The 25,481-nt window shown below is 34.2% G+C and overlaps 1 protein-coding gene across 3 annotated transcripts; it reads left to right on the top strand.

The window, feature by feature from the left end:
* Window positions 1–1,857: 1,857 nt before the first annotated feature.
* On the top strand, window positions 1,858–25,012 carry LOC100184086 (rho GTPase-activating protein SYDE2). 3 transcript variants are annotated; one of them, XM_009863109.2, is made up of 16 exons: window positions 1,858–2,143; window positions 2,489–4,159; window positions 4,963–5,320; window positions 7,882–7,996; window positions 11,367–11,538; window positions 11,877–12,018; window positions 12,608–12,762; window positions 15,679–15,867; window positions 16,126–16,272; window positions 18,183–18,309; window positions 20,459–20,551; window positions 20,954–21,257; window positions 21,758–21,879; window positions 22,615–22,772; window positions 23,115–23,193; window positions 24,231–25,012. In XM_009863109.2, the coding sequence occupies exons 1-16, from the start codon at window positions 1,961–1,963 to the stop codon at window positions 24,251–24,253; spliced, it is 4,038 nt and encodes a 1,345-aa protein (XP_009861411.2). In that variant the 5' UTR covers window positions 1,858–1,960; the 3' UTR covers window positions 24,254–25,012. The 3 variants fall into 3 exon arrangements, with proteins under 3 accessions (XP_009861411.2, XP_018671147.1, XP_018671146.1); XM_018815602.2 differs by having other exon boundaries at window positions 11,364–11,538; window positions 21,770–21,879; XM_018815601.1 differs by having other exon boundaries at window positions 11,364–11,538.
* The last annotated feature ends 469 nt before the right edge of the window (window positions 25,013–25,481 follow it).

Raw genomic sequence — 25,481 nt, 5'->3', positions numbered from 1 at the left:
CAATACTGAGTACTATTTTGGTCCTCTGCTTGAATTAGTAAGTTACGGGTCTTTATGAAATCGGAAAACGCGAACACCTTATCTGCTAGTACTTAAGCAGTTTGGAGCTGCATGTCCACTCATGTTGGATTAAAAAATGTAGTAAAGAATGGCTCTGTAGATTCGTAGGTATGATTATATACTGTTATGTAAACTAAGCTGATTGCTGCTAGTCTTAATCGCCAACGTAAAGTACCCTGTTAAACCACACTGTACGCTAAAAACCAGTCAAAATATTAATTTACTCCACATTAATTCCTAGATTTAATATTATATAACAAGATTTATATTAGAAATTATATTTTATATATTAAAACAACCGCTATACGTGTTTTCTAGCTTTGTATCGCTTACAAGAACTAAATGAACACATGCCGACCATGCATTTGTATAGGCGATTCACGCTCTGTGGGCTCCGTAATGGCGGACACGAGCGCCGTTTCCTAACTTGGTCTATACTAACTTTGGTCTAAACTGTTAAGTTGTGTACATGTTTATGTTATGTTCGCGCTTAACAATGTAAATTCACGTGGCGATTTCGCGCTCTGTTGCGATCACGTGCTCAAATAAAGGAATCTCATTGGCTAAGATTGTTGGTGTTTGTTTTAATATTTCTAAGGTAAATTCCCAAAGGAAAAACCCCTGTTTGGCGCTAAAACTTACCAAAAAAAATTAAAATTAGAAAAATGTCACAAAAGTTAAAACACAAAGAGGTTTATTTATCTCATGAGCTAATGGCCGTGCAGGTACTAAAGCGAAGAAAGTGTTTTGTTAAAAATTAGAACAAGATATGGAAAAATTAAAGTAGCTAAAAATTGTTAACCGTTTTATAAAGTTATAGATTAATTTTACAACAATAATCAAAAGATGTTTTGATTTTTTTAATATATTTAAAATTTGTCCCCAAACAAAAACCAAAAAACTTTTTTGGGAAAAATATTGAAATTCCAACACTGAGTGCGGTAGTGAGCAATCGGGAGATCATACGTCATATTTCGCGGTCGTCGCGACTCGAACGATGGAATGTCGAGAAGTTATTGGTGCGTGCGGGTCGACACGGCGCTATGTTAGTACTACAGTGGGTTTATTTGATCGCTTATGGTGGTATAATGTGCATACAAATATATTGATTACTTAATATTTGTCGTTTTATGAAGGCGCCAATTCAAACACGAAAAATCAAGCGCTCCTGGTCGCGCTATTTACGTTTTATTTCTGAACATGAACGAAGAAGAGACAGCTGCGAGACAGACAACCGTAATTATGGCGAACTTCGAGTGCTCGCAGAACAGGATGTGTTACTTCGAGAGTGTTAAATGCAGCGGACGCATCGGAATGTTATGGCCCAGTTCGCTTTATTGAAAGTCGCGCAATAGTTTCATCAATATTTTTCAGCTATGTTTGTAAATACTACAGCCGACTATCATAACAAAGTTTGGGTAACTTTATTATAACAGCCTTTTTGTATGTGTAAGGGACATAGTGCATATTTTTAATGTATAAAAGCTGTAAGGAGGTATTAGTTAGTCTAAAGTTATTGGATTTTCTGTAGTTACAACTGCTAATAAAGGGAATGGAAAGGCCTTTTTTGCTCATCTTTGTCACTATATTTTTACAACTATAATATATATTTTTAGTGTGTTGAAAAAAAATACACATATCGAACATTATTTTACAAATAAAAGATAACAATTAGGTAATATTCCTACCCTACTGCATTTTTTATGTGGTTTAGTTTAAACAAAAAGCCAGATATCAAGCAAATTTAATATTTATATTAAACTGCATCTAATATTTTATGTTTCTCGTTACAGTTAGCTTTGTTAAGTATTAATATAGAAGCCAAACTTATGCCAACTGTACATTTGATTCCAACCAAGCTTGAAGTAGACATGAGGAGGGCCAACCTTACATTGGGAATATGAATCAAAATAATGACGTTGATTTGAACGGAACTTTTAAACGTTCGCTGTCCGTGCCAGCAGCTGTGCGACGGAAAAACAACAAAACTATGCTCACTTGCACCCCTGGTGGTGGGAATGTGGTGAACGGAAACGCTCGACTGAATCGAATTTGCGACCGCCATGTTGTTTCAGGGAAAAAGGTTAGAAATAGAATATAGTAGCAGAATATCCAAATATTCTGATCGTGTATCAAACAATTAACGTCGGTTTATAGGAGTATTACGATCTTAAAATTCGTTTAATGTCCTTTGTTTACGTCCGAGTATTATTGCTGGTCCTATTAAGTAGTGAAGTTATGGTTAAGAAACATTGGCGTCCATTTTTGGACACCAATACAAAATCACTGTTTTTTTCCTGTTACTGTATGAAGCCATATCGTTTAGTTGGGTATCATAAACCATACGTACCATGACTAGCCTTGTTGTAGGATCTTACCCATGTATAATAAAAAAGAATGATAATTAATCTCAATTATATTGTCACAGCGAGACATTCGAGTTAGCCGGTTCGATCCCGCCGGCATTGATCTTCCTTTTGAACTCCTTAAGAAGATAAACGATGCGGGAAGTCATTCTGAGGTGGGGAAGAGTAACATCCGGAACGGATCTGCTCACGATCCCTTGAAACCGATGACCTCCAATGATAAAGTGGAGCGAAGGAAAGAGACGAGGATCGTACGGAAGTTGATAAGTGTCCGGAGGATGGCGAGCTTCACAAACCGCAGTCCCAAAAACTGTTGCATTAAAACTGTCGAGATCAAGAAAGAGCAAAGCGAAACACTCGGTATTTTTATTAAAAAACGGAAAATTTCAAGAGGGACAGATTTGTCTGTGCTTCCTGATGGTACTCGATGCAAAGAGGGAATATTTATCAGTAGATTGGAACCCAAATGTAAAGCTGCAGTGCTGGGTCTAGTTAACCCTGGTGATCAACTGTTGGCTATTAACACAGTTGAAGTCAGCCATCTAAGTGTGCAGATGGTTGCTGCAATAATGGCCATTGTTCAGCACATGTCACTCACAATTAGAACGCCGCATTCGAACGAAAACGGTCGCACCAGCTCTAACCATGTTGCTGTTACGCCTGTCGAGAATTCTGTTAAAAGTACAAACAAACCAAGGATGGATGTTTTACCTGAGGACATAGTGGTGGAAAGCAACGGCATTAAAATCGATCGCAATAGTAATTTGAGTCGCGTTAAGGTAAATAACTCAGCGGTAAAAAGTGTTTATGACAACACAGTGCAAAATACAACTATGAACGAAACACATACAGAAGCGCCGAAAATTCCACCAAAAGAATCAAAAAGAACAGCTTCCCCAAAAGTTAACAGCGAGTCGAAATTGAATGAAAAATTCGACGAATCCTTTCAGATTTTACTTGAGGCAATAGCTTGCCTTGATAAACCAAATAATACAAACAACAACAGCAGCTTAAAGACACCGCCCCTACCACCAAAGTTGAATCCTAAAACTAAACCACAAGAAACAACGAATGAAAACGGGCAGCGTAGTTTACTGGAAGAAATATTATCGACAGTTAAGAGCAATAGTGAGGAGGGAAGACAGTGGACTTCCTATGTTTCCTCTCAAAATGAGGAAGACCACGCTCTTGATTTGGGGATGGCAGATACAGTTTCGTTGCACGAACCAGATTATGACGAAGTAGCAGATTCTGATGATGAGTCATCTTTATCCTCCAGTGGCGTTGAAGAAGAAGTAAGCGTGGATGCTTATTCCCAACCTCTACGAGATGCATCGGGCTCTTCGTCATCTTCCGTGAACTCATCCCTAAATGCTGAGTCAGCAGAAATATTGCTGAATCATCAAAACACAGCTCGACGATCGCATTCGATCGACGGCGCAAATCTCTCTGAGTTGAATCATAGAAATAATATTAACCACCAAGACCCAGCCTCAGGGAAATATAACATCCCACCTTTCCCCACTCCTAACTTTGATAGAACCAGCGACACTCAACCAAAGAACACACCCAGTGTTACTGTGGATAAGAGAAGGGAATGGCTGAATAGAGGAACCAAAGTCTCGCAAGAATTACAAAGCAGGTTAGACGGAACATCCCAACCAACTAACAATTTAACGAAGAGAAAAAACAGTTTGGATTTAAACTTGGAAAACCAAAAGCCATCAAATCAGGTTTGGATTTGAACATTTATTTTATAGAAAATTGATATCCTTAAAAAATGGTGTCATTTTACTTAAAACCGAACAAATTCCTCTATTTTTTGGATATTTTGACTCGAAGATTGCTTTTCATCTGTTACTGATATATTATGTCCATTAACATTACAAATATATTCATTAAAAGCTACCTTTCTAATTTCTATATAATATGCTACATATTGGGCGACTTGGAATAACAGTACACATATATTATATACATGATTTAACATTTATACAAATTACAAATTGACTAGTTTTATATATATATATTTTAACAATACTTTTTATTTTATATATAGTATGTTACATATATTGTATTGGCAACTTTATATAACTATTATTATCATGCTTTCATGTTACTTTCAAGTATGCTTCAGTTAATAGCTCAGAAAGTTTTATAAAAGGCTAGCCTTTGATGTTGGTTACGCCATCTTGAAACATCAAATAACTTTGGCAAACTTTCTTCCGTAGTTGCGCGAGTATGTTTAAGTGCACTAGAGAAATTAAAATGACCATTTTAACTCTTTAAAATACCTTGAAATATCATTACAATTTGCCTTTAAGAATATTACCTGTTATAGGTTTATAGCCTATATATAATAATGTATAGGAGTTTTTAATGTTTTTTTTGTATTTTTCTTAGTCTTAAAACTTTTTTTTACTATTTTATAACAATTTGTTTAAACTCTTGATTTTCAGGCGAACTTCTTCACTTAAGATAGTTTTTTTCAGTTTTTTTTTCATGTATGGACTTACGAAACTATAATTTTTTTCAGAAATGGTTTCCCCGAAGCACGAGCAAGCGAACGACCTCCGAATCCTCGAGTGGAAGCAATAGTAATGCATCAAACTCGCCCAACACAAATAGAACGGACCGTAAAAACTCTCTTAAAGGAATTTTAAAAGGGAGCTCGGAAAAGAACGAAAGTTTAACAAAGATGCAAAAAAGTCCAAGTGAAAAATCTGCAAAACGACTTCTGTCAGTTAATTCACCATCTAGCCCACTTCATAGCAAAACCAAGTTTTTTCCAACTCCTGAGCAAAGTTCTGACGTGAAAGAGAGTAAGGATATGAAGGAATTATCGACTGATACCACAAGCAAGGAATTAAGCCCTGAATGGAAGGATAAAAAAGGCAAGTTTAAATTAATAGCCAATATTTGTGTTTGGATATTTTATTGAATTTAAACCAAAATAATAAGACTTTAAATTATAAAAAAGGTATATAATTTAATATTGTATGACAAGTACCAAACTTTTAAAAATACAGGCATTTTTGTAAAACTAATTTAACTTATTGGTTGTTATGTTTACTAATTAATGCAGTGCGGAAAATTCCCCCTTAGAATGTTTTATTCTTACGTTATTAAAACATATTTTAAACCACCCCAAATAAATTAATTGAAAGTTTGAAATAGTTAGTTTTGTCACAGTATTGTCCATGAATAGTCGGTCAAACAATTCTATTGTCCGCATCACAATGTACTTAAAATAGAAAGTGAAATGTCAGCTTTATACATCACGCATGGCACACCGTGCGTTATACAATCATTGGATAAAAATGTAATTTAGGGTGAAATGAAATGTAAAGAATGTGTATAGTAGGGTGGGGAAGATGGAACACCTTTTCATTTTATTTTTTCGTACTATTTGGTAGTGAACAAAGAATATTCAAAGAATTATAAAACCTTATCCTCACGACTCTAATAGACCGTTGTTAATTGTTCAAAACACGATTGGGATGTTTGGTTATTATGTGCTAAAAGTGTCCTGTCTTCCCCCACCTTACTATTATGTTAATGTTGTATATCTGTTACAATATATAGGTTGTTAAACTGGATTTTGTGTCTGTTAAATATTTCGTAGCACCAGAGCATCGCACTAAACCTGTCTGTTAAATTAAGCAAGATAAAATGATTAAATTGATTTTTTAGCTTTAAATATAGTGGGGTGGGAGAAGATGGAACACCTTTAGCACAAAATATATAAATATCCTGGTCGTGTTTCAAACAATTAACAACGGTCTATGAAAGTTGCGAGGACAAGGTTTTATAATTCTTTGAATTTTTTTTTGTTTACTAAAGGTACGAGAAAATAGAATAAAAAGGTGTCCCATCTTCCCCCATCCTACTATATCTTTTATGTCATATACATGGACTTTTATATCTACAACATAACAATTTCCAAAGGTAGAGACTAGAGATGCTTATAGTTAATGCCGTATACACAGTACATAGAAAACAGACTGCTTTTATCCCCTACTTGTTTAATCTGTTAGAATACACTGTTCAAATAAATGGATAATGTGCGTCATCATACAGGAATGTATGGTATTCCACATCTTACACAATATTTAATATTCATTACATTACCTACACATGTGCACACTTCCAATACATACAAGGATACAACCACATATGGTGTAGGTGTCTACTTATTATTATACCCCCTAGATCTATTATACCACTTAAAGTTAACTCTTTGAAGTTACCCTCACACTTATTTAAACAATCCAACCAAATGATTAAACCAAATGGCACCAGTGTATTCCTCATAAAGCAAGCATTTGCAATTTCTTGAATTTGTATATTTTTTTTTTAAAATTTGTCTCTTAAAATTTGTTATTAAAATTTCAACCATTTGCAAACAATATTTTCCCGTAACTTCTATTGTATTGCTGCTAATTTCGTTTTCTTTATTATGTTTTAATTAATCCAACTTTCGTTATTATATTCAAAGAGATTAATATATAACTATAAGATCAATAACATCCCAAAAAATATACCAATTCATAAATACACCAATATTTGAATTGTTTTGCCACTAATTACAGTATATTATATGCTAGATTCCTTTTTTGTTATTATGCATCAATTTTGATTGATGGTCATCAATATACCATTATCAAAAAGACAAATACAAGTTGTTTTGTCTCTTATAACTTAACCTATATGGTGATTTTCTATCAAAATAACAACCACAAAATTACACCTCATGAATTCAGTCCAATACAATTTAATTTCAATGGAAATCCCCGATAAATATCCTTTGTTGCCCCCATTATACCTGCAGTATAGTATACTCACCAACAATAACTCTGTTGTTATCTTTACCCCATAAGCAATAGGAATGTGTTGATACAGCTGATTCTTTACCCTCAGCCATTACCCATAATGTATTGATTAGATTGGTTTTATATTATTTGATCTTTGTTAGTACCTGTACTTTAGTTTGAGTTGACATTTATATTTTGTTGTTTTTTTTTAAGGAAAAGTAACACTTTGTTTGGAATGAAGAAAAAATTTTAAATTTAATAATATATTTATATAACTAAGCACCAGAAATCAACATTATTTTTATGCCCTATTATATTTATAAGATAGTTTTACTTCAGTAAATCATTCCTTTTTTGTTTAATTTTTAAAAAAAGGAACATGAATTTTAAATGTTATAAGTTTTAACCTTAAGTTTCATTCTTTTAAGTGAAAGCAAACAATTATATTAAACGATAATGACATTTAATAGGCCTGATGAATAAAATGAAGTATATGAATACACAAGTTACATGAGTTAACATATTAAAGCACACATTTTGTTTTTAAAAACCGTTTTTAAATTTGTTCCCTATAACCCAAAACTACCCGAGTAGAAACTTCTGTATTGTTTTGTATTGATGACATCATAATGAAATTCCAGAGTCGGTAAATCATAACAAAAACGAGGCGAGTGGAAGTAAAGTGACGTCGCCCGGCCGGATGAGGAAGAAAAACTGGGGGATGAAGATAATGAAGCAGTTTAAGATGATTCGAAGGTTCGTTCGTGCATATGCAGCACATTTTTTAATTTTCGACAAAATTTGGGGTTGTGTATAGCTATATAGGGTTTAGTTTATCTATTATCCTTTTTAGGTTTTTTAAATCGCTATTTCGGGTTTTAAAACATATATCAACCCAACTAAAAAATGCAGTTCCCCTAAGTTATTATATTTGATACATATGTTTGTTAGATTATCTTCTGGATCCATTAGTATTTGCAATCCTGGAGCGCAGCTAACCCAGTGGTTGGTTTAAGTTGTTATCGGGTAATGGATTGTAATGTGACTATGTGTTGTTTTTTGTGGTAGGAAGCTAATTAAGTTAACTATGCAGTAATTCAACAGTTATTTTAAACACATACACACGCTGCTATGTAGTACTCTAAAGATTAAACCATGGACCAATGTTGTATTTTATAAGTACTGTTAGTTCAGCTCCCATTTTACACTGATGATGTAAGAGACACATGCAGATGTTCAGTGTAAAGAGAGCTGGGTAGTCCACACTTACAACTTTATAAGTACTGCCAGTTCAGCTCTCATTTTACACTGATGATATAAAGAGACACAGTATCCTTAGATTACTTTATTACTTAAGATCTAACTGGTTATGTTTATGACATGGGGTTAAATTACAGAGTATTATGACATCACAATTGATATTCGTGAATGATGCTTGTTTAACATTGTTTATGTAACATTACCCCATATTCATAAAGCGAGTGATTTAAAAAATACTCCAGTAAGGAGTTACCTTATATATAAAAATAGAATAACCATGTCATCACTTGTCTTCTGTTTATTCGTATCAATTTCTGTTTTAAAATGACTGTGTTCCGTTTTGTCGAATATCAAACAATTCAATTTTTTTTTAATGTTAATTTTTTTATACTCAAGTTCCCCAACAAAAATAATAAAAACGTAGCCTTGACAAAGCATGGGTTACTTTTTTATACTTTTCTTTTTAACTTCTGCAAACATGATTCATTTTTCTAGCTTTAAAAAAGGTATATGGCTATATTATAATATATATTACATGCATGGGCGCCAAACTTTATATATTCCAGGGGAGGCAGTAATCCTTGTGCCCCATGACCTGTAAAACATATTGTATTATAAGTTGTTTACTGAATAATATAGATAATTTCAGGGGTGACCTGCCTACCCTGCCACCCCAGGTTTGGCGCCTATGATTACATTTACATAGATATATTGTATCTGGTTCAAGTTCAATTACTGATATGATTATTATGTAGAAACATGCTTGCATAGCAACCTCAGTAATACATTGGTAAACAAAGCTGATATGAATCTTGGTTAGTTGAAGGCCATACCTCAAGTAGCTTATCTGTGGTATGTGACATCACAGTGATACTTATGTCAAAACAACTCTGATGTATTATAATGTTAATGTATACTATGATGTCATTGCGGGTTGTTGTGGGGAAAGTTAAATGCGGCAATGAAACTAATTTGCTATTTTATTTGATTTGTTTTTATATTTTTTTTATTTTTTTTTTATTTTATACCAAAATTTGCGGTACCCCATAGTTCTGGACACACAAAGTAAAAGACCCAAATCTGGGCAATGCAAGTCATGACTAAAAATGCATTTGTTTAGTTTGTACCTAAACTGTTAAACTAGATTTATTATAATTTCATTTCTGTAAATATTTTTCAGGGATTTTTGTTTGGTTTATTTATTTAGTAAATTGAATTTTCCTGTTTCCCACATTGTAAGGTTGGGGTTAAGGAAGAAATATTGTATAATATAAATAGTGATGTCATAATTATAATTAGAATTTCCATTGTATTTTTTTATATCAACATAGTAGTTTACAGGACGCTGTTGTTTTGGTTCATCTTATAAAAGTTGTCGTATTTGTAATTATAGACTAATGGGTCGAATCCCAGGTCCCCTGGGCCTGCCATAGGACCTCACCCTTATAGTATAAAATAGAATTTTACATTTTATGCTATTCATGTTCTATTGGCTCTATATTAATATATATATTTAGTTATTTAAAATAAATAGTTAAAATGTATTGTTATAGATGCAATGGAAATTATAAAAATCGGAAAAAATTATTAAATCTATCGTTTAAAATAACAGAGTTTTAAATACTGTCTATTTTGTGCTGTATCAAAAGTTAAGAAACTGGGATTAAGTTGATAATTCTCTGCCCACAAGTTAAGCTTCAAACGTCCCATATTTCCCAACCTTATTTGCCGAGGCTTCTCATGTTTGTTTGCATCATCTTTGTGTAAAACACGACCAAGCAAACATAAGCGACAGCGGTCTCTTATCTCAAGACATTTGTAGGAACATGCCACGCTCGCTCCACTTATAAGATTTAACTCTGGTGTCTCTTGGTCATGTTTTTAAGTTGGGAGCATGTTTTTCCTTCTTAAACTGTGTTGTGTGCTTTTATTAATGTAGAAACTTCTACATGTAGTTGAGCCTATTACACCCTTCATTTTTTCTTTCATATATATATAATATGTATGGTGCTTGGTTTACTTATAAGAGTTAACACTTGTGTTTTGGGCCAATTATTCAGTAAACAGTACACCCAATAAGCTGGATTTGTTTTAAATGATTGTGTCTAACTTTCCCTCCACCCTCCCAACTCAGAAAGTTTGGGCAGCGCATACATCATTATGGCTGAGTTACTGAGTACAGTTATAAGCATTTATATAATGGTTTAAATAGTTACTTTTAGAATTTGTTGATAGCTATAAGTTTGGCACCTCTGTGCAGCACATACTTCATTATGGTGGAGACCGTGGAGTTACTGCGTACAGTTGTTGGCATTTGTACAATAGTTCACATAGTTTTCAAATCCCCACATATACTGCCCCACCCATAAAGCAAATCTTTCCTGTGTAAAAAGGGGGTGTTCAAACCCTTGGGATTAGTCACCCCATATGTAACTGGCATGTTGTAAATAAGAGGTTTGTTTTTTATTCAAATCTTGTCCTTGCGTTTAAATCTTGTACAACTATGGATTATAAGTGGCGAGGTCTATTCACATTACTCTTAAACCCTTGTTATAACTTGTTTTGAAATGAATTGCGTATTAGGCATTACTACTAGCTATAATTATGTATGAAATATTTGAGATATAATCTTATCATAAATATGGGGCTATGGGCTGTATTAAAACAAACTTTATCTTGGCTTTTTAAACACAATTTTCCGGTCAATTTTAATACAAACATGGCAGTTCATACATACAATACGATTTTTTCTAATGAAGTTTATTCTCACAGTTTTTTAAACACAAGTTTTTCCTGTCAGTTTTAGAACAATCACAGCAGCCCATATATATGATACCATTTCCCAACAATTTAATTCTCACAGCAGTTCAGACAACGCGAGTGAATACCGTTGTTGGGTTGGTGACGAACAATTTGACGAACAGTTTGGTCGTGGAGTAAACCCACTCATCCGTAACGTGACTCAGCATAATATACATAAGAATATTGACAGCAATGACTCAGCGATTCTTAACAGATATCATCTCGACATGAGCATGGTAGGTGTTAGTGTGTGTTGTGATGTGTTTGTTTTCCGAGTGTTTCATTTTCTGTACATAATGTTATACTACTTGTACACTATTCCATTCTATATGGGTGAGGTCCTACAGCAAATTATGGGACCTCAGGTTTAGGCCACAGTTGGCTCATTTCCCCGACACCCAGGTGCTACAACAACCAATTAGTGACCACTTGGTTAAAGCAATGTTAAGTGTCTTGCCCACATCGAGCATTGAACCCGGTATCCTTCAGTTACAATTTATACAATACACCACTACTATAGTTTAATGTATTTGCTTTACCACACCATAGTAACATGGGTGCTTCCCCTAAACAGGCACAACAGCGCCGCTTAAGTCGGCAACTCCTACTCGACAACACCAACACAGACCCGTCAATCAAACCTCTAAATTTATCGCAGTTCCAAAAATACAAACCACTGCCCATGGTTAACACTCAGTTATCTACTGCAGTTGACGGTATGTGTATGTTAACCTAAGCTTATAGTATATACTAAACTTATCTATACTAAACTTGCTCCAAAAACTGTTTGTGTATGTTAACTTATAATAAACTTAACTTATACAAAAAAATATGTTGTGTTAGTGTGTGGTAACTTACAATAAACTTAGCCAAATAAACTGTTGTGTAATTTAACTTAATTTTCCTATTAATAGCATTTACCCCACTGTAGTTTGTGGTGTTTATTGGCGCCAATCTGTCTAAACACAGGGGGAGGCAATAATAATTTTTGTTGCAGTGGTTGTAATGTTTACTGATTAATCCAAATTTCAATGGGTATTCTGCCTACCCTGCTACCCAGGTTTGTTCTTATGTACCAAAGTTTTTATTCCATATAGCATGGATATCAAAAATTATTAAATTTCAAAAAGTATTTTTGCTGCAGCGATTGTAAATTGTAATGTTAACTGATTAATCCAAAATGCAATGGTTAGCCACCCCAGGTTTTGCTTCTGTTAATTTTATATTTAATTTCCCATAATTTTTATTCCATATAACATGACTTATAAAAATTAATATATTTAGGTTAATATTTCCCACTTTCAGGTTGTCTAGTATTAACATTGTACGGTGTGCGGGAGTTAAAGAAGACATTATGTGAAGCTTACTGTTTGGTGCAAGTAGATGATGCAAAGACTAAACGGATCGGAACAACCATGCAAACTTGCAGGGGGGCTGTGGCGTGGAATCAATGTTTTGAGGTTTGTGGGGCTTTCACACCTTATGCTTGAGTTGTAACATGAGTTTATTATGTATCACTGTTGGGCTATAATATGGGTGTCTTCTTATACACCAGACACACATGGTGTATTCATACACCTCATGCTCACTGTCAAGTTATAACATGGGTGTCTTCTTATACACCAGACACACATGGTGTATTCATACACCTCATGCTCACTGCAGAACCAAATCTTGTTCAACTTCTTGTGTATAGACCTTGAAAAACTATTTTATCCTTCTATAAAGTTCATTGTTAAGCAACAATCAAGTTATTATTGACACACAACCACTATACACACTTAGTTGTGTGTGAGACTCATTGTTGATTAATTACATCACAATGCTTTCATTCATGACTAGCAATGCTATTTGTTAAAGCATACTTAGTGTTAAAGGTCATACAGGCTGCTAGGTATTACAAATTTTTTTTGCCATAATTGTTAGGTGTAAGACTGGTGTATATAGATGTAAATATTGGCAAAATAGACAAGTACTTCAGAGGTTGGGGATGCTGGAAGCTCTTTCAGTGTGTGGGGTGAACCTGCATTTGTGGGTTAACTTTAAAACAAGCCAAATTTACTTTTTCGTTCTTATATCAATTCAACCACACCTCAATATAATATTTCAGTTATATATCTTGTAAAAGTTATAACAAAACACACTGTCAGCACTCACGTAATATAAAATGTCGTTGACATATGCATTTGTATGGGATTACATTTGTCATAATGTATTAGCCTTTGTGTTGAGTGATATACTTTACATTAAGTGCTTTACAATGTAAGTTGTCAGCACTTATGACGTCATCATCATGTATTGTGATGTCATACAACTTGTATTATGACAGGGTATCAAACAATATCACCACCTTTGTAACTTAAACCTAAAAGAATGGAACTCTATCAGAATTTAGTTCAGTTTTAGCACTTATTATTCAAAACTGATCACTTTGTTTTTTAGCACAAAGCTGCAATAAAATAGCTCTTTAGAATTTTGTTTTGACTAGTGTCCAGTGCGGTAAATGCCAATAATTTGTAGTTTTTAAGGCTAACAATGTACTTTGTTTTTGTCCTATGTGAATAAAGTAATTTAAAGTTTTTATTAAATTTAACAATTTCCTTTGGGTCCTGTTCACTCTTCGCCGTTCTAAGTGTTTATTAACCTCCCTGGAGATTTATGAGGGTTTGAAAGTTAACTTTACAGGCTGTGACATCATAAAGACTTATTACTTTTGTAGATTTATGACATCACAATGGTTAATTGTTACAAGGAATGCGGGTCACAATGAATGACCTGGTTCTAGTTTACTTGCTAAAATTCACACTTAACTTAAACGTGTTAAGTTATTTGGATGTGACTGCTTAGCCAGTGGTGACCACATTATTTTGTCAAAATGATGCCAGTGTTGACCATCTAGTTTTCCCAGTGTTGACAGCATTATTTATCAAATTATGTTGTAATTTTTACTTAGTCCTTACCAAATAAAAAAACTACTTACAAAATACAACAATTAATATAATGTTTACCATTTTTTAAATTTTGGAAAAAATCTGGCAACACTTTAAAAGCAATTTAATTCTCATTTGTGATTGGCCGGTTTAAACTCAACTGCAAGGTTAGAAATGTTTTCTTCAAAAACACGCAAAGATAAACTTAACATTCCATTAGCGCGATGTAACCTCGGGCTATCCATGTTATGTGCCATGTATAGCGTTATTACAACGCCTGTGTAAAGACCTTCTAATTACTCTGTAGTTAAACTAACTTGTTTAAAGTTAAGCCCTATTTAAGTTAAACACTATTTAAAGTTAAGCCCTATTTAAGTTTAAGCAGTTTAAGCAATACAGTTAACCCTATTTAAATTAAACACCATTTAAAGTTAGGTCCTATTTAAGTTTTGGCAATATTTAAGTTAGGTGTTTAAAGCTTCAAAGCCAAATATAATGCATCTTAATTCTAAGTAACTTTGGTCAAATACAAGTAAAACAACATTAAATATTAAAGCGCGCCCGTAGTTGCTGATTAACCAAGAATATATCTCATGTTTTATTTAATCTAATGGACCCTGCAAAGAAACAATTGCCGCAAACAGCGTTTATTGCATTTACTTAATTTGATCATTAATTTTAAATATAAATAACATATGTTGCTATACATTTGTGTACAAAGCATTTTTACCCTTAAAAACAAGTATTTTGTCTTATTTAAAATAATATTAAATTTTGTATAAAAGAAATGCTTTAGAGAAATTGTATAGACACAAGTTAGAAATCACTGCAACAAATTGAGTTTCAAGTTTCACACCTATTCAGTCACATTTGTATAAATTCTAATGCTTTTACACCAATCAGTGTGAGCTTTATAAACCCCTATCATTGAAAGGTTGTTTTGCATCCAAACAACCACATTCATTCATTTCCTGTGTAATAATATCTATTATGACATCACGGACTCCCAATAGTAGGGGTGCATTGACACATAACAGAACGCTTTGTTACATCACATTCAACCAAGTGTAGACGTTAAGTTTTTAGATATTAAGCAAAATCTGGGGTGATATTGTCAAAACTCAGTTACATTCATCAAAAATAGGGAACCTCATTGATTAATGTGGTGAATGCAATATACTTTGGCTCTGCTTGTTTGTATAGACACCTAACTGCAGGGTTGAAGCTGTTTTAGGATTAAAACTAAGGTGATAAAGCATCTTATGTTCTGTTTCAAATATTCTTGAAACCCAACATTTTTCTAATTTTGTATTTTCCAAATTAGAAATAGTATTTTATTTTTAGATTTTTATATAGATCTTATATTGCACATTATCTTGTGTTACTTTTATAAGGTTTTCTTAGAATTATTTTTTTTCTACTTTTTATATAAATCTTATATTCCAGATGACGGTGAACCAAGCTCGTGAGCTCCACCTAGTGTTATACACATGGGAGATGAGAGGAGGCAAACAGAAGGTGTGTTCGCACGCCACGTTGAACCTGGCACACCTCATGCACGGCAAGCGACCGAGAGACATGTTCTCCGAGAGGCTCGCAGTGAGGCTGGAGCCGAGGGGGACGCTTTATATTAAGGTGGGCAATCGCTTATTTTAGTCCATATGAGATACTTTTTACAAACTTTTTTTATACAAAGGGTGAGGTCTTCAGTGAGGCACACCTGAGACCTGGAATGTAGGTATATTACCCCAACACCCAGGGTGCTACCATCTAGACCCCACTAAGGCAGTTTGTAAACACTCAATAACAGAGATTCTATTATATTATTAATTAATTAACTAACATTTTATTTTTTTCCGTTTTATAAATTAATCAATTAATTACCGTCATTAGATTGGGTTGGAACACAACTCATCTAGCACTGGCCCTCTAGTGTTCGGAGCCGATCTCCAAAGCATCGTTGATCGAGAAAATAAAAGTCTTGGAATTCCTTCGTTGGTGAACTCGTGTATTCATGAGGTGGAAGAACGTGGGATGCAGGTAGTTATGATGTCATAGTGGTTGTGATGTCATAGTGGTTGTGATGTCATAGTGGTTGTGATGTCATAGTAGTTGTGATGTCATAGTAGTTGTGATGTCATAGTAGTTGTGATGTCATAGAAACATATTATATTAAAACATAACTTACTTAATCAAAAGTTCTAAATATTGTATGGACGGATAATTACGGGCATAGTGGCCCCAAACTGGGTTATTCAGCGCGCATACCGACAAAAAATTGTATTTATTGGTTGTAATGTTTACTGATTAAGGTAGTGCAAATACCCGTGACATTATTTAGCACTTGGTGTATTTTGTTATAATGCAACGAGAATCGTCCAACAATATGAGTGCTAGATCAGGGCCAGGTTCAAGTAAAATATCACCGTTATATAATATGTGGTTATTATTATAATTTGTTTGGAATGTTTGAAACTTGGACAGACAAACGTCTTTGTGATGTCATAATGATATTGGGTGGCCTCATAATGGGCAGTGTGACACGGGTAGAAAATAGTTTTTTTGGGGGAAATTTAAACTATTTGTAAGGGAGTGATAATTCTATGTCGGAACAGCCAATTGCTGTTCCTTAAATTTTTTCACTCCCTTATCTATAATTCGATCACACACGATGATAATGAAATGTTGAAATATTGATGTGGAGCACGGTTATATAATGTAGTATTACACTACTACCAGTATACTGCTTGGGTGTTTTCTTTTATTTAATATTTATGTGAAACTTATTATTTCTTGAACGAAAACCAAAAGTGCATTCTGTAAATGCACGGTTGGTTGGTTTGTGTAACATGTCTGTCGCTGTAGCAAATAAAAGCTAAAGCACATTTTCAAATCTTCCTTAAACAGTTAACCAACTAAAAAGTTTAAATTGCTGCTAAAATTATAATATTTAACATTCATTATACAGAAATGCTACTTTTTCCGTTAAATTTAATTAATTTTATTGAATTTATGGCAAAACAAACAAGTTTGATTCACATTCCTAACAAGCTTAGTCATTCAGAGACATCTAATGCCACATATTTACAATGGTATGAACAGTGTACGGCTATCAATGGTGTTAGAAATTTATAATATAATAGGGGTTATAACATTTCAAACCAACCCCACTTGTCACGCGCCACTGGTTTAACATTGTCTCATAATACAGTTGCAATTCAGTGGTTGGTTAGCACACAATATCCCACTCGAGTAAAATACTTGGTCTGTAACCGCAGTATAGGTTCGTTGTTTGTGGGGTAAACAAACCCCATATCTCGTCTATTTACCCTCCCTTCTTCGCCACAAAGTAAATAACATGTTTGCCCACCAATAGTTTGGTTGAATTGAATATAGGTCGTAGGTATTAATCAAAATGCGGCATTCCGTTTCTTGCATTTAAGTTTTAATCAAGAAACTTGAGTTTTCATGCTTGGTTGACTTTGTCACGCATGATTAACGATGCGCGACATTCCTGTGGTTAAGGTTGAGCAAGCCTCAAGCTATTTGCTTCAAGATCCCGACAACAAAAACCATCTTGACATTGTTACGAAACTAAATGTCATTCACCTCATATATGACATGATATATCACCCATACATTAGAAACCCCCCCTTGTATAAAAACGCTTCGTAAATATTGTATAAACCTTCACAATGGTTACGACATTAAATTAAATATTTATTATTGAAATATGCAAATTAAATCAAACTTCCTTATTTAAAAAGTAATAAAATTTTGAATAATGAAGAATATGAATTAAAACTTTTAAAAAATGATAAAAATATAAAATTAAACAAAAAATCGTACATGGACCAGAAAAACTATGTTTAAAATTTTTGTATATGGACCACAAAATGTATACTTGTATACACCCTGGTTATTTCTAATATAATTAATATAATCCACAGGTGGTTGGTGTATACAGACTGTGTGGATCAGCCATTGTGAAGAAGAATCTACGAAGCGAACTCGAGGCCTCCAAGAATGAAGTGAAGCTCACTGCTGAACAATATCCTGATGTTAACGTTATAACTGGTAAGTTGTTGAACAAGGGTAAGGTCTTCAATAAGGAACATAATTCGTCGGGGTAAAAACAAAGTAGCTTATGTCACATTTCTTTGAGTTTTGCTCAAACATTGCCAAAATGTGTCTTTTGTCCAACAGAATGCAAAGTTGTAGAAAAGACACTTATAAAAAAATTTGACATGAGCTACTTTGGTTTAACCTCGATGATATATGACCTGGGATGTAGGTGCGTAGGTGCCAAACCTGAGATAACAAGATAGACAGGCTACCCTGAAATTTTCTGCACTGCTTTAATTAGTAAACAGTGAAATCAAATTGTTGTATAGGGATGCGTGTGTAACTAATTTTGCCTAACCTGCATTAAAAAAGTTAGGCACCTATGTAAAGGTCTATTACCCCAACACCCATGGTGCTACCATTTAAAACCACTGGGACAGTTTATAGACACTCAATAATAGAGATTCTATTTTATAAGGGTGAGGTCTTCAGTGAGACACACCTGGGACCTGGGATGTAGGTCTATTACCCCAACACCCAGGGTGCTACCATCTAGACCCACTGAGGCAATTTATAAACACTCAATAATAGAGATTCTATTCAATAAGGGTTTTTTACGATATAGCAATACTCACCTAGTTTTCCAATGTAAATAGTAACAAATGCATTAAACAAAATTACAAAATTAAAGTCTATATAAAAAGCATGTATGATATTTAATTGACATACGCATCAAAAAGGTTAAACCTTTCTCTAAAATCACATGTCAAGTTCGTGAAATAATCGCTGATATAATCCACTTATGTGCATGTTAATATGTAAACAATCTATAAATGGTATTGTGATGAGACAATCAGTTGATAAGCTGTCTGGCAAGTAACACATGACCTTATATAGCAATGTACATGGGGCTTAAATAATTTTAGAATTTAAAAAAGTTTTAAAAATTAGAATTTATAAAAAAGTGAAAATAATTATAAAATGTTTTATGCCAACTTCCAAGGTTTAGGAATTATTTTTTTGCTAAAAACACACAATTTTAAGGTTAAACAGTTTTTTTATTCTGGATTTTTTACACTTTGTGTTTTCATTCATTAAACCTGGATTTCATTAAAAAGTTTGAGAACTGCTTGTATATTTCATATATAGCGGATGAGTTGGTTGTGTAGTATAGTAGGGTGGGGTAAGACGGGACACCTTTATCACATAATATCTAAATATCCTGGTCATGTTTTAAATAATTAACAACGGTCTATGGGAGCTGTGAGGACGCAGAATTATAATTCATTGAGTGTTGTTTGTTTACTACCAAATGGAACGAGAAAATAAAGGGAAAAGGTGCCCCATTTTGCCTCACTCTACTATACCTTAGTGTATAGCATACAATAAATATACATTCAGTAATAGAATGTTGTATAAACAGTAAAAGTTTTTTGTGGTGATTTCAGTTTATAGTTTTACTAGGAAACCAGTTCAAATTACCCTGCTGTTAAAGTTGTTGGCAGGTCAAGTTATTTATGACGTGTTTACTGCAAATAGTTAAAATTGTGATGTCATAAAGTAGATAGAGGTCATTAGGTTAAGTGTAAGTTTGTTAAAATAACATTAAGTGACAAGTTTAAATTATTTCTCTGAAAAGTTGTATCAAATATATGGGTGCCCACTGTCATGTTTGAAACAAACATTGGAAAACTAAAAATTTATATGTGCCCACTGTCAGGTTTGAAACAAACATTGGAAAACTAAAAATTTATATGTGCCCACTGTCAGGTTTGAAACAAACATTGGAAAACTAAAAATTTATTTTAAAAAAAATGAGAATATTAAATAGGCTTTTAGTTTTTTAACGGAAACGTTTGAAATAAAATTGTATCTTGGTATCTTAAATATGTGCTGTAATGTTTGTATTAAACTGACCCAAAAACTGTGTTTAAATATTTCGGTTTAAAAATGAAACCATCTTTAGTGATGTTGGAAGTTTTTAAACCAAAAAAATTCAGATAAATATTTGAAAATATGAACATACATTGGAAAAATAAAATAATATTACACATTGGTTGTAATTAGTCTAAAGATGGTTTTAGTTTTTTACCCGAAACTTTTGAAATTGAAATTAAAAAATCCTATTATTCATATGAGTTAAAAGTGACGATTGCCGCAGGTATATTAAAAGACTTCTTGCGCGAATTGCCACAACCTCTTTTCCCACCTGAGTTACTAGAAGCAGTGACAACAGCCATGGAGAATAATCCAGGTTTGTGTTTTATTTTCTTGTTTTTACTTTGTTTTGTTACTTTATATTGTCACTTAAAAAGCTAAGTAATAAAACTGTTCATAAGCTGTGTGTATTATAACCTGTAGTCTAGACTGTGACAATTTTATAAACCAGTTTATAAACTGTATATAACTTTAATACTTATGTGTATTTTAACATATTCGCATATATGTTTTTAATCCATAATTGCTTCATACTTTCATTGACCGTACATGTCAATGTATGTTTTTACATAAATGTCTAAACTATTCCATAACCCCCAGGTCCCACCCCTGTATAAATATATAGATATGAATCTAAACTGCCTCATAATTTCGTAGATCGTCTACATGTGTCTTTCCCAATTATACATAAATATCTAACCTGTCCCTTTACTCCCAGGTCCCACACCCGTCCCAGCAGTCAAGGAACCGTTCGCCCCGAACCCTTCGTTAATTTCCGGTGTAGAGCTTCCTCTCGTGGTAGAAGAAGCGAGCGAGGAACAAAAGCTTCGGACGGACGCGCTACTCAAACATATACATGGTCTCTCTACTGCCCCCGCGGAGCAAGCGACGTTATACGCGCTGTTGAATCACCTCAAACGAGTTTCAATGCACGCGCACCAGAATAAAATGACGTGTCAGAACCTCGCCGTGTGTTTTGGCCCCGTGTTGCTTGGCCCCGTCAATGTGGGACCTACTAAAGGGTAAGTTTGGATAACGTGGGTTGTTGGTGTAGTAATACCGTGGTTACTAATGTAATCGTGTAATGTAGAATATTATGTAATGTATAAGCATCAATTATTAAAGGTTTCAGAAAAAGAGTGACTTTGTAAAATAGAATTGACTACCAATATCTAACAATAGAGTAAAATTTGGGGTGACATTGTTAAAATACAGTTACACTTATAATCACTTTAACCTATGAAGTTCTTTATGTTAGATGACTTTGAATGTAACTTTATTTTAACAATGTTACTTTTGGTAAAAAAACATTTGGTATAAATTCCCAAAACCATTACCTCCATACATAGAAACATAATATCTTACACGATTACATCATTAATCACTGTATCCTAACACTAGGTGTAACCTCTACTTGTGTGTTTTAACAATGTCATCTACGTTGCATATTAACAATAAGCTTCCTTATGTTTGATGACCGTAGGTGTAACTTCAACTCATAAAAACACCTATCTAACCCCAGATACCTCAACAGTATTGACTTATCAGCAGCCATTGGTTTCAAACGTCACATACAAGTGTTGAACTATATGCTGTCTAACTGGCCTGACACCCCTGTACTGCCACCAAGTGATATTAACGCAGGTAATTTATTTTTTGGATCTTTTTTATATTTCTATTGTGTGTTTGAAGTGTTTTAATGATTTTTACAAAAATTTAACTTAAAATATTTGCAATATTTGTACAGTTTTATTTGAGCGATATTTCATTATTTTTAACAGGTAGTTTTACAAAATGTCAAAAAAAACCTTTAACTGGTTTTACCAAGTTTTTATCATTCAATGCTAAATTGTTTTTAAATTACTGTATGCCCCCTCTCATGGCAGTTTCATAACTTAGTGTGGGACATACTTTGCGTGAAAACAAAATACCTTTAGTTCTAAACCTGGTTTCCCTTGATAATAGTTGTATGTGTGCGGCCACATTACCTGACACTTCATCTTAATTAAATTAACTTGTTGAACATCAGCTGTTTCTACTCCATGTGTGGTTATTCATATTGATTCCTATGACATTTTGCGAATGAATGACATTCAGTTATCCTCGTGTGACGTGTGAACGACAGTTGTTATAACACAGGTGTTCCATTTTATACACCTTATGCCCACTTACGAGTTACCAAGTATGTAACTTATTTATCCTTGCACGGCGGGCCAACAGTCATTATAACACAGGTGTTCTGTTTCATACACCTCGTACCCACTTATGAGTTACCATGTGGTAACTAAAAATTGTGTCCCCGAATAATTTTCTACAATAAATAAACAAAAAATTAATTTCACATTATATTATACCACATTACCCTTTATGACATCACAGGTGACAACAAGCGTGCATCCCAGCGCATGAGTTGCGTCAGTTTAACTCGTAGATTGAGTAGGGTCTCGGTGATGGAGGAAGATGGGGGGGAAGATGAGACGATCAGGGCGTCAAATGATCGAGCTACACTCGTTAGTTTAGGAAGAAGTGAATCTTTGGTTAGTTGGGAGAATTATAATGATGTTAACTTATTTATCCATGCATGGCAAGGCAACGACAGTCATTATAACACAGGTGTTCTGTTTCATACACCTCATACCCGCTAACAAGTTACCACGTATGTAACTTTGTTGGTGATTGTTTTCTTAGGTGGGTAAGGTTGTGCCAAGACCAAGGATTGGGCCCCATTGTGTATTACTCCAATACCTAGGCTTTATTTTTTTTATAGAGGTAAATATGAGTAAATTTAAACGTTTATTTTTGCATGGCAGGGCAAGGCACTTCAGCTATTCAGATTATGTATATATATATATACCTTTATTATTCTTATTATATTACAGAACAGCATACTTGAGACTGAGGACAACTTTACTGATCCAAACATGGATTATGCAAGTAATGCAAGTAATGGCTTTGCAGGTGAGCGTGTTTCTTGTGTATATTAAGTTGTATTATTGTGGGGTCTAGATGGTCACACCCTGGGTGTTGGGGTAATAGACCTACATCCCAGGTCTCAGGTGTGCCTCACTGAAGACCTCACCCTTATAGAATAGAATCTCTATTATTGAGTGTCTATAAACTGTCTCAGTGGGGTCTAGATGGTAGCACCCTGGGTGTTGGGGTAATAGACCTACATCCGAGGTCTCAGGTGTGCCTCACTGAAGACCTCACCCTTATAGAATAGAATCTCTATTATTGAGTGTCTATAAACTGTCTCAGTGGGGTCTAGATGGTAGCACCCTGGGTGTTGGGGTAATAGACCTACATCCGAGGTCTCAGGTGTGCCTCACTGAAGACCTCACCCTTATAGAATAGAATCTCTATTATTGACTGTCTATAAACTGTCTCAGTGGGGTCTAGATGGTAGCACCCTGGGTGTTGGGGTAATAGACCTACATCCCAGGTCTCAGGTGCGTCTCACTAAAGACCTCACCCTTATAGAATAGAATCTCTATTATTGAGTGTCTATAAACTGTCTCAGTGGGGTCTAGATGGTAGCACCCTGGGTGTTGGGGTAATAGACCTACATCCCAGGTCTCAGGTGTGTCTCACTGAAGACCTCACCCTTATAGAATAGAATCTCTATTATTGAGTGTCTATAAACTGCCTCAGTGGGGTATAGATGGTAGCACCCTGGGTGTTGGGGTAATAGACCTACAGCCTCACTGAAGACCTCACCCTTATAGAATAGAATCTCTATTATTGAATGTCTAGAAACTGCCTCAGTGGGGTCTAGATGGTAGCACCCTGGGTGTTGGGGTAATAGACCTACATCCCAGGTCTCAGGTGTGCCTCACTGAAGACCTCACCCTTATAGAATAGAATCTCTATTATTGAGTGTTTATAAACTGTCTCAGCGGGGTCTACATGGTAGTATTTTCCAAAATATTTGTTCATAATGCCTATTGTTTTTAAACAATCACTATTCTTATCTAACAAAGAGTTTTATTTTCCAGATTTTGCAGCAAGTTTGGTGTGAACTTCTATCTTTGTACAGATTACAGAACAACTTCACTTATTTCAAGTTATTTAGAAAATAGAGGCGTGGCGCTTCACGCAACCCATAATTTATGTAGAACATCTTTTATTTTATTTGTTCCAGAGGTTTTCTTCATTAGATTTATTTGTTTTCTATGGTACATGGCACTTTGGCGCCCCCAATTGTACAATATCAGCATAGTGCCTAAGTCTGTTTTATTTGATTTCTATGGTGCTTTAATTTGAAATGTGTGCCGTTATCCCATCCCACCTTTTTATTATACACTGCATGCTCATCACTTTTACATTTTATCTTTTCATTATTTTTGGTGCAAACTTTATTCTTTTTCACTTTTCTGCCAATACGTTATTTTGCCAAGGTGTTTGGCGACATCAAGTGAATCACAATAAGATTTCTATGTTTTCGGTACAGGATGAAATTGCAAAAACCTACTTTGCAAAAACCTTAGATCCCATCCTTCCAAGGTCACCTCAAAGCTGTTTATCTTGCCATTAAAGTAAGCAAGTGTCCCTGGTTGTATTGGATCTTACCTCAAAAAATAATCAAGAAATAATTTTCAAAAATCAAACCAATTTTTGAATCACAGCAATTTTCGATTTTTGTAAAAATTTTAAAAAATTCTCGTAAATTCTACCTCATGTAAATAGAAGACCAAGACACAGTCATTATTACACAACAATACATATTGTGTTTGGTCGTAAACTGCCTGCTCAATAAATGCACGTTGTGATCACAGAATTGCTTTGTTGTTTTTTGCACTTTTTGAGTCAGTGACCTTGAATTGGTTGCACCACTTTTCACAGATGTTTATGTAAATTAAGTTGATTTGACCGACACTTTAGTATTTTTGACACCTAGTTTTACAAAGTGTCAACAAAACAATAACCTTTAAATTGGTTGCACCACTTTTCACAGGTGATTATATAAGTTAAGTTGTATTTGACCGACACTTCAGTATTTTTGAAAGCTAGTTTTACAAAGTGTCAACAAAACAATAACTTTTAAATTGGTGAAGTTGTATTTGACCGACACTTTGGAATTTTTACAAGTTACAATATGGTAGTTATACAAGACTATGTAAGGCTCCAAGTAAAAGCTGAATATCTGTCTTCAGGTAGTATGACATGCACATTAAAACATAATGGTCCCCACAATATGTGTCTTTGTGGGTATAAAAATATTTGGTCATTTTCATAGAATATTTTAT

This window comes from Ciona intestinalis, unplaced genomic scaffold, assembly GCF_000224145.3.
Source record: "Ciona intestinalis unplaced genomic scaffold, KH HT000094.2, whole genome shotgun sequence".
Lineage (NCBI taxonomy): Eukaryota > Metazoa > Chordata > Ascidiacea > Phlebobranchia > Cionidae > Ciona > Ciona intestinalis.
This window is presented reverse-complemented; position numbering and strand designations above follow the sequence as displayed.